The following is a 10,817-nucleotide window of genomic DNA, read 5'->3' as shown; positions in this document are numbered from 1 at the left end:
TAATATGTGTCTGGGCCCACCCGTGAATGTGATAACAAGTACCTACCCATCTATCTCATACACATCTACCTTAATACACCCATCTGCATAATATCCAACTACCTCGGCCCACCCGTCTACCTAATATTCATGTACATCGGCCCACTCATCTACTCTATATATTCCCTGCATGGGCCCACCCGTCTCCATCGGGAATAATTTGCCTCCCGGCCCATCCGTCATAGTCGAGGATATTTTTATCATGGGCCCATGGTCCGCTGGCCCGTATCATACGGGATATTATGCATGTCCGTTCCCTCGTATTATACGGAGATAGGTCACTGTAATATGTGGCCACAGATGGTATGACATGTGCTGGCATGTCGACCGGTGGGAGTTGTAGAGATCTGAATGACTGTATATTACACGATGCCTGCATGTTCGGATCATCCGGCATCACGCCCTGAGGTTCTTGCTGAACCTCTGAATATGTTGTCAAAATCATCAATGAGCATCTCCGCAGGATATGATGAATGAGCTTACCAATCGGTGGGTTCTCAAACATAACTTTCTGCAGGGCAAGGGAGGACAAATGTCCAGACAGTTTAGCTGTCTTCGGAGGAGCTGATACAACATGTGTTTTGACAGCAGTGCGTGACTTGGGTGCATAAGTCCTGGAACGTTTGAATTATGTATTTATGCCGATTTTGATCACAGCTTTCTGCGCCTTTGCTTGCAGCCTCTGCCGGATACCAACCCCGTCGATGGTGCAGGTAATCTTCATCTCATTGCAGTTTGCACAGGCCAGTCTGGTACACCCGAACTTCTTGTCAGGCAAAACAATGCATCACACATCCATTTTGATGCATTTGTCGCATTTCCGGGGATGATAGCAAACAGAATGCTGGAATAGGTGAGGCAATATGTAATCAAATTCGATTGCCTGCCTACCTCTGCCGCCGTAGCAACTGTGGCATCTAGACCCCATCCGGCCGGCTGGATAAACCCAAGTGAGATGGTAACTCCAGCGACATATGCGACTCACCCTGGATTCTGCATCCCAAAAACCTCTCTCATCCACATATTCGAATGGTGGTGTGTTTGTCCAAGCCACAGCATTGCAGGCTTTCACCGACAACGCCCTCTGCTGTATTAACTTACATTGGCAACTAAGAAAGTAATGCTCTGAATGTCACCTTCACATGAATGGTATCGGTGGTGCCTTTCCCCTCTTCATCCGACGTAAATGTTCTCTTTTGTTTCTGAACCGGCTTCCGGGATACCAAATTTGGTTCGGGATCGCTGTCGTCGGTTTCCAGCTTCCTTTTCTGCGGCCCGCCAGTCGGTGTGTTGCCCTGCCATACTGTTCTTATATTTCCACGAACATTTCATCTGACTGTCACGGGAGTGATTGAAACGGAACATGGGGGCGGTGGTTCCAGTATGAGCATGCGGGTTGCAGTGCTTCATATGCCTGATATGATCAGTTCCGCAACCGGTGCAGCAGGAGATGGCAACTCAGATATGCTTGGTTGTGCCTCTGGGACAACATGGAGCGACTGAATGAGATCTGGGGCCTTTGATGCCATGAGTTGTTCAGGTGTACATGCTGGGATTATATCTATGAGGGTCCCTCTAGTTGAATGCGGCTCCACCAGGACAGTGGATGACGACATGCTGAGTTCCGGTTCTTCGTTGGGATATGTGCGGGGGGGAGGACAATAGCCTACAGTCTTGTGGAACCATGGGTGTGTCCTAATACATGGGTCGTTGTCGACCATGGAGTTCCAGTTGGGCAATGATACAAATGCCCCAGCTTTTGAATGCTGCCGTACTACGGCTGCGCAAGACAGCAGCTGAGGGGAGAACGATGTGGCGGCGCCCCCATAAAGCTTCAAATCTTTTGCCTGTGCCAAATTGAGTTGGTTATCCAAAAATACATTTACAATCGTAGGCAGCGAGGCTTACCACCCGTCTGGCAATCTCATCGGAGAATATCAACGCGGTTGGGTCACTTTCCTTCAATTTCATACAGCGCTTCATCAGCGGTTGTACAGCCTCAAGCGTGGAGTTGAGGGCTTCGTTTGCCATTTCCAAAGGTGTCATCATCAGTATATACAAAATGTAGTGAGTAACTGATGATGAAAAAAGATGGGTTCGATGACTTTTATAAAGTCTCGGGATTTATACCAATAAGTCGGGCATGGGTCTTTCCGCGAACGCATGGCCATTATGGCAACTTGGTAGTCTGGCTCATCACGGTCAAGTTAAAACTATAACATAATACAACTTCTTCGGCGATCGTTGTCTCATGCATTTGGTTGCCGCGGCCGGGTGGTCCAATGATCGAAGCATACCTTTGCGAGCGGTAAGTGTTCCCCGACTTTTATTTCAAACTAAACATTCATGGTAGGCAAACATGTTTGTTTGACTGTGCCCATGTGTTCAGATTCCAGTGACTCGGTGGCAAATGCTTCTTACAGGCGTCCTAATTGCCATAGTCGCTATGACACTTTGCCGACTCCAACAGTTGCACAAACACTGAGTCGTTGGATACAGCTCAATGGGCATTTGATGTCTCCTTGCCTGGTTGCGTGGATGAGTGCCGTTAGAATCTCGCATTCCACCCAAGCAGTTAGTAATGCAGAGATTCAAATGTAAGTCTGCCCGAGACTTTTCCAATCCAGGCATGCTAGGAACTCCCATGCAGGATATAAATAGGGGGACGTGCGGCCGAGTCATGAGCAGACAAACAATCCTCTGGCAAACAAAGACATGAGTCTGTAATCCCTGACTCAACAAATCTTGCTGAGTGCACCTGGTATGGCAGGGTGTCATGCTTCAACAAAGAATTTGACAAGGTCACGCATGTGGCTGTGTGTATGGTTTCGGCCTACCCTTGATGCATTCTAATCAATTCATACAGATATCATTGCCCTTGACATGTTCACGGACATGACTTCACAGCAATGGCTGCTTCATCAGTCACGGGATATGCAAATGCTGGACCATTTTCTGACATTGAAATCTCAGAGGAGGGCGGCATCGGCTTCGTAGGACCGTTTAACCTTAAACATGAAGATTTACAGCCAAATGGAGGTAAGCACCTCGCAAATAACTCGGATAGAACTAACTAGCTCTAGAGAAACAAATGATATCACCGGGCCATCGGATCCTTGTGACAGCGGGTAGGATGATCCTATGGATGCTGAACATTTGGCTTCGGGCCCATCTGCGAGAGAAAAGAAAGACATGCGAGTGTACATGGGAGGAGCCGATGTAAAATGACCACATTCTGGGAGGTGAGGACGGTCCTACAATTCTGGATAGGGTTATTATACATATGCCCATAACTTTGCCGCAATGACAAATGCCAACAATATCCAAAAACACTGTGAATGGGAGAATCGGAGTGAAGATAGTTCTGCTCATATCAGGGTCACCTTGAGCACCTCACATGACGACTGTTACGATTGTGGATCGGACAAATCGACAAACACCAATGCTGTGCCCAGTGACAAGGATCCAGACAAGGATCGGAAGACTATGTTGTATGGACCAATTATTATTGACATCACATCATCTTCAGGGCGCAAGTATGTTGCTCACATTCTGTTTGTCTCGCTAATCATATCATAGCTCCCGCCCCAATAACCATGCCCGAAGTCAAGCTGACCTAACCATTTGTGATCGACCCGACATTATCATCCGCATGTGAGTGTTTCCGGATAAATATGCTGGTCATGTTAGCTCATGATACTGCGCGTTCATTATCTTTGAGTAGTGCGTTCCAACTCAATGCGTTCAAGGAAGCCAGGCAGTTGATCCACCCTGCGGTCCAGTGAACGACTTCGGGGATGATCTCCATAAGTCGCTCTGACTTGCACAATACTTACCAATGACATTTACTTATGATATGTAATGGCGATATTGGTGATACAGTAATGCTCAATAACACTTTTCGGTGTGACCCACTTCTGGCACCTGCCCACCTGAGGATGCAGTTCAAATGCACTGTTTGCTGATCATCGCAAATATTCAGGAAGATCATCAGCAAGAGTAATAAGACAACACTGAATTTCAGGAATAGTGTGGAAGTGGCTCATTAATAACTAGATGCAAGCACCGGAAGTCAGATATATAAGCATTTCTGGCTTCGTGTGACCATGGGCCTGTACTTCGACATCATAACAGGAATCGGCATCTGGCATGTGCATGTTTGGTAGGCATCAAGCTCTATCGCGGAGGCAGCTGTGATCGACGGAGAAGTCACCAAGACATTGCGGGTGCCTCCAAATATCATATCGGGATCTGTCCCTCTACAAGGGAGATGTCTACGCATCACCGTCTTTGACAAACTGAATGAGGCCGACGATTCAGAGTTGGTGAAGCAAAGGAAAGTACATGACAGAAGAGCTAGCTTATGTTGAGTCGCCAATCAACCTGCCGCGGAGATGATCGAGGCACAGTTATAGAAAGTAAAGTCTCTGCTACCTAAACAATCCACCGGATTATACTTATTCACCTTCTGTAGCATTAACACAGAGGCCATCAGAGCTGGCTGTTTGGGAGGGAATACATCACGCGGCACTGTTACATGGATTACAGCGGGCATTACCATCTAAGAGATGCGGATAACACTTAGTATAGGTATTATAAAGATGAGGACACGCCCTGCTGAGAATCAAACCTTGGATATTTGTAACTGCCGGGCAAAATTGCAGAGTCGGATAGATAAATTCACAATTGAAAGGCTCGTATGACAATAATGCAACTGCTCGTAGATAAACTGCTGTTACCTCTGTTCCACATGCTATTATTGCTCATTGCTTCGCCAGTGGTGCATTGCAAACTGTCCATCCCAACTGTTGGTGGACGGATTCTTGGGCACAAATGCATGGAACAATTGTGGAACCACTCTTGGACACAATACTGTTACTCCCGGTCCACATTTTTGCATCCACAAACCACAAATTTCAAGAAATACCCACAACCACATCCACGGAAATCAAGACTTGTCAGAATTTCACAAAGTCAGCTTTCCTCCACCGCATTCATTACATTCGTCACTACCATACTTTTTCTTCCAGAAAGAATCATGACCATACCTCCTGCACAAGCTAACCATGCCTTGAATATCACATTGGCCACCCTGCAATCGCTCATGAAGCATTGCATCAAGGTAAAGGAGGGCAATCCTGAGGCCTTAAGGCTATCAGATGAGATCGCTCAGTGCATGGTAAGTCTTTCTGATCTTGCCCTTATTTTTGTCTGGGTGAAACTGATACATTTAACACAGGCCAAGGACTTGAAATTGTATGGCGGGAACACCACATCATTCTCACTGCAGCTGCTTTCTTTTGCTGCTGTTGTGAGAGAGAACTCAAGGGGCGGCGCCTTCAAGAGTGTCCCTGAGACCTCTGTTACAGACGACGACCTGCGCATCAAGAGCCACCCACGCTTTGATAAGACCGTGGATTATCTCCCACCGTCCTCACTCGATGATCTTGTCATCGCCACCACAGAAACTGCCAATCCCACTGCTGTCCTCGCAATGGCAACCGCCATTGTCCCACCATCAACACAATTGGCCTCGCCATCCACGCCATCCCTCAAGGATTCAGATATCCTTGCTGGGCCGGAACCGGAACCGAATGTATCATCGGACCTTGGGAAGGAAAAGGCCGAGGACCCTCCCATTCCAATCAACACTGCCACGGCTCCGCCAGCAAAATTCAACCTCTTCATGGCGGGCACTAAGAAGAGAAAGGCTGCAGAAGAAGATACAGATGCCATGGTCGTGGTAGCCAAGACCAAATTGCCTTCCCCGTCTAAAGAGCCAGTCAAGAAAAGGAAGATCTCATCAAAATCCATTTCCAAGAAGGAATGGGGTTCAGATGATGATATTGCTACACCATGGAAGGTATGACTTTTCTGCATGGTGTTGAACACAAGCTAAAAAAATTACAGCATTCTGTTCGCTATCACCCCTGGCAGTGCGACAAATGTGCCAAATTGGACATTGCCTGCCTTGTCCTCCCCGACAAGAAATTTGGATACATGTGCCTCGCCTGCGCAAATTGTGACAGCATGAAGATCACTTGTGCTATTGACAGTGTTGGTGTCCGGCAGAGGTTGCAAGCGAAGGCAGCAAAAGCATCCTCTGACCCGCCCGCACAACCAAAGGCTTCAAAATCCCGAGCTGTCTCTAAAGCACTCGTGATGTGTCAGTCTCGCTCGCAACAGAGCATTGTTCAACATAAAGGTATGTCTTCCCGTCTCCTCAGAACGAGTTGAGCTCATGTAGATTCTCCAGAGGAAGAGAAAAAGCCGCTTGATGTCCTTCCGGGTAGGGCTCAAATGCAACCAGAAGATGCGCAATCGCTTGTGCCCACCAACCTGCTGGAACCAGAGCCCACTGCAAGAGAAATCTTACAGGGCATCCAGGACCTCGGCAGGAGATTGGATCTCCTCGCCGCCAATGAGCGGGTGGATGCATTGGAGGTGAGGGTGGGTTCGATGGAGACAAAGCTGCTTAAGAGGTTGGACGGATTAGAGCAACGGCTTAATGAATCCGATGCACGGTGGAGATCTTTGGAATCCCTAGGATAGATAGAAAATTTCGGAATGACTTCAAACACTGACTAGCTGCATAAAATGCATCCGATGGATTCCCTTCATGTACGATAGATGCTCCAGATGACTTTGTACTATTATATTATTGCATGTTCAGCCTGGTGCTGCTTGTGTATCAGTGTTCAATTTATTGAGTCCACGCAAATTGTGTATATAATGGAGCCATTGTCATTTATCATTTCATTCTGAATAGTTACAAACAGGCGCTTTCCTTCATGTCGATCCGATGTTCGGTGATATTGATTTTAAATATTGCGGGTTCAGTGAATGCACCTCTGATGATGGTTGTGTGTCGGTATAAATCCGGAGGCCACTCGACATCCGTACAGTGCATCCCTCTGACATGTAAATCTGTGTTAAATAATAGTACTACTTTATTTTGACTAACAGTGGGTATATGAGCTTACACAAATTGTATTTACATTTATTCTACCGGGATGTGCATTGGGATTACCATTCATGCGGCAGCAAGCCACACAATGAGTGCACCCTCCTAGTTGCGCAAATGACCGGGATTCTTGCGGGATGGCATCTCTGCATATTTATCCGATATCATCTCACATCATACCTGGAGGGTGGACTCAGAAGTAATGTTTGATGACCCAGCATGCTAGCAGGGAAGATATCATATGTAGTTGTATGTAGGTGGCAGCCAGGTATTATACCGGCCAAACACTTTTGTTCCGGCATTCAAATTCCCAAACCATCCTGCGACCCGAATAAAATGCATGCATGTGTACCTGAAACACAATACTAACTGGGTGCTTTCATCCTCAAATCCATCTGCATTGCGCTCAATTGTGGCCTTTTGGGCCCAGTTGTAACCAACTATTGTGTCACTTCACAGAATATTTTCTACGAAGTGTTGGACACAGCCGGGAAACCTGGAGGCTGGTGATATACTCATCTCCAGATGGAGAACAGCAATCTGATGGCAACCGCCTCCGTGGTAAACCAGAATTCCTGTGGGCAGCGAAATATGGTGCTACTGTGGTTCTGGTATCTCGACGTAAAAATCCGAGTTGCATTCTGAGTCAATTTTCATAGAATGCGGTTCATACCATCAATTGGCTACGGAAAAAGGCATCATGTGGGCGGCAGCACTTTTACCAGTCACACACTTTGACACGGACACTCTGCAGTGTAGGACTAGCCACTGAGTATGATATTCTCAAGTATGCTAGAGAAATTAAGCTGCCTCTCCTTAGAATGAGACTATGGATAAATAACTTGCCTTTCATATCTGGCTTGCCAGTCAGGAGGTAGGTTAATCCCAGGCTGTGGACAAGCAGGGCAAAACCAAGCCAGATCGTTCTTGTCCAGTTTCTGCTCATCATTATGGGCAAACCTAAACCATTTTCAACTCATCAAGTCTCTCCACAGGCCAGACACTCTCATGAGTTCTCGACATCTATTCTAGAAAAAAAATTAGTGCTGTTAGTTTAACTGTCACCAAGAAGACTTATAAGACTTACAGGAACAGTATCTGGGAAACAGTTATTGGTCATGCGACAGATTTTCTCAAAAAAGCTGAATACCGAAGTCTTGCACTCTAGTGCATCAATTAGAAAATGATTTAAGACATCAAAAGTAAAGGCAGTCTGTGGTCGAATGGTACTTGCTGGAAATAATTTAGCTTTCAGCAATTGCAAATGCTGCTGACAATTGACCCCAGGACAGCTACACCAGACAATATTATACAAAAACACTCCAGTGGAATGTACAATGGTCAACTTGGTTGGTATAGTTGGACCATGAACTATCTCCATCGGTGGGAAATTGGCCTCTGCGTCCATTGGAATATTCTCCCATATATGCATGTTGTCAGAAAATGGACATGGTTGTTCCCCATGGCCCATATGCCAGATAAAACCCAATTCTTCAAGTGATGTGTTGTTGAAGCATTTCCCAATCCACTCTTGAACCTTGTGAAAGGGCAAAAACTGGTAAGCATAAACAATATAAGAATGACAGAATGTCTGATCTCCACTGCAAGTCAAACAATGGAATTTCTCTTCACCAATCTGACAAGACTAGCACTGGGATACATTGGAGAGTTTCTCCAAGTCAAGGAGAATATCCAAGTACAAGTCTCGGAAAGGCAGATATTCTTGGATAAAGTCATTTTGTGTCTGGTCGTAATAATCTCTATTTAGTACATAATTAAAGAACATCCTAAAACAGTGATTGTACATTTTTTGGTAGTTTTCAGTTGTTAGGCTGCACCAAGGGCATCTGAAGCATTGGTTGTCACCTCACACAAGGGTTATGACCAAGTTGTCCCTGGAGGGAAATTTGATAGTGATGCAAGCAGAATGCATATTTCTTTTATGCACATATAGATCTGATGACTTGTTGAAAACCTCCTGGCATGTATCGCATGTGTGAGCTATCTTGTTGAACAGAGATGTATGAGACTTGTGAAACTAGACACCGGTGAGGAGTGGTTGAAAAACTCAGAGCGGAAAAACAGAAATCTGACCAATATTATCAGACCAAATTCTAATAGTACTTGTACTTGAAGTGTAACCAGTATTAAATGACAAACTATGGAAATCTCTTCTGGGACTTCTGAGACTCTTTCTGGGACTTTGGAGATTTCAGAGACTTCTGCAACTTCAGAGATCCCAGGACCTACATACAAAATAAATAATATATACTGGGATCTCTGAAGTTGCAGAAAGAGTCTCCGAAGGTCACAGAAATTTTCTGAGACTCTTTCTGCGACTTCACAGACTTCTATGACTTTCACACGATGGTATAGATAAATTATATTAAGAAGTCGCAGCAATTGGAATGTCTGACTGCAATAGGACTATGGAAGTGGATGGCATGTCAAAAAGTGGGATAGGAGGACGTTCAGGGGGGAGTGTGTGGTGAAATGAAGGGGGTACAAACAGGAACAGGGAAGCGATGATGAGCCTGGACAGCGTCTTGTTGCAAGGGAATCATTAAAGCAGCCGGTGCAGAAGGTTTGAAGATCTTTGATGGTAACCTCACTTTGGATGAAACCATGGTGGTTCGTGTAGGAAGCAAAGGCATGATCATATAGTAGGCCATGTCAAATCCCATTATTATTGCCAAGCTCTGTATGATCAATTTCTCCCCAGTCTGATTGTATTGGATGCACCAGGCCCATGTTCCACATTGAGGTATCAGCTTGCATGAATGAGATGGGAAAAAGTTCATCAGTCTCATTGCCGTCATCTGAAATGCTGTAAGGTGAAAATGCCTAGCCATGGGCTGTCCAATTATGTTAATGAGAGCACATAATAGGGTGCTGACGATCATATGCATTGACACTCTTTGTCATGCTCTTGTATGCCAGCGTTGTCATGCATGGTATGTGATTCATACCATGTCAGATATATATAGAGAGTGATAAGGAAGATATGAGAGACTGTCTAGCCCTCTGTCACTGAGTTACCTTTCTATTTTTCCTTTATTTCATTGTCTTGTATTTTATTTCTCACTTTTCAGATTTATTTTACCTTGTATTTTTATGAGCATGTGACCTTCTGTTTATTTCTCATTATTTATTTTTATTTGGCTACTTTCAGCCACAGATTTGTTTGTCAAAGTTTTGTATCTCTATTTATTTCTGACTGTTTATTTTTATTTGGCTTCTTTCAGCCACCAGATTTTATTTGTCAGCACATCATGTGACTGGGGAATATTCTGGTTTGTAACATTATTTAAGCTGACTCAACATGTTTAGTCATGATTGGTCATGCTTTGTAACAACATTCACATGACTCATCATGTTTTGTCATGATTTGTCATGCTTTGTAATTCTTTGTAAGATTACACTGTATTTGTAATGTACTTAGTAATAAGCTGATTCATCATCTGGTTTGTAAGCCACATTCTTACCAATCCATCTGATAAATCATGCTTAGTAAGGGGGTTCCCAAAAGGTATAAAAGGACCCCATTTTCACCCATAAAATATAACTTCCCATTTTTCATTCTTCTCTCAAACCGTATGAGAGTACGTAAGAATAAAAGTGCAGGCAACGTGCCTTGAAGTAAGACTAAGACACATCATTATTCTATTCTAAAGTTATATACTACCTTACAGGGGTTGACTATATAACTTTCGTTATTGTTATTCTACTCTAGGTTATATACTACCTTACAGGGGTTGACTATATAACCATCGAACAGCTCTCATTCTAAGCTTTACGTGTATACATAAGACTC

General features: G+C 44.7%; 3 protein-coding genes across 3 annotated transcripts; 1 reads left to right on the top strand and 2 right to left on the bottom strand.

Moving 5' to 3' along the window:
• Positions 1–154: 154 nt before the first annotated feature.
• On the bottom strand, positions 155–2,085 carry HD556DRAFT_1482927 (uncharacterized protein; the record flags this gene model as incomplete). Its single annotated transcript, XM_041308662.1, has 8 exons — positions 155–462; positions 523–653; positions 833–975; positions 1,025–1,126; positions 1,176–1,342; positions 1,365–1,443; positions 1,476–1,886; positions 1,948–2,085. 8 exons carry the CDS (start codon positions 2,083–2,085, stop codon positions 155–157), a joined length of 1,479 nt encoding a protein of 492 aa, XP_041158788.1.
• A 2,662-nt stretch (positions 2,086–4,747) lies between these two features.
• Positions 4,748–7,016, top strand: HD556DRAFT_1309632 (uncharacterized protein; the record flags this gene model as incomplete). The annotated part of the gene is made up of 7 exons (XM_041300311.1): positions 4,748–5,012; positions 5,070–5,218; positions 5,279–5,902; positions 5,950–6,244; positions 6,287–6,489; positions 6,809–6,902; positions 7,006–7,016. 7 exons carry the CDS (start codon positions 4,748–4,750, stop codon positions 7,014–7,016), a joined length of 1,641 nt encoding a protein of 546 aa, XP_041158787.1.
• Positions 7,017–8,057: 1,041 nt separating this feature from the next.
• On the bottom strand, positions 8,058–8,624 carry HD556DRAFT_1239970 (uncharacterized protein; the record flags this gene model as incomplete). Its single annotated transcript, XM_041298081.1, has 1 exon — positions 8,058–8,624. A coding segment is annotated over one exon (567 nt), but the record flags the coding sequence as incomplete, so codon positions are not given.
• Between the last annotated feature and the right edge of the window lie 2,193 nt (positions 8,625–10,817).

Source organism: Suillus plorans, assembly GCF_016647745.1.
Source record: "Suillus plorans strain S12 chromosome Unknown HD556scaffold_39, whole genome shotgun sequence".
Lineage (NCBI taxonomy): Eukaryota > Fungi > Basidiomycota > Agaricomycetes > Boletales > Suillaceae > Suillus > Suillus plorans.
Note: the sequence above shows the minus strand (reverse complement) of the source record. Positions and strands in the feature narration are given on the sequence as shown.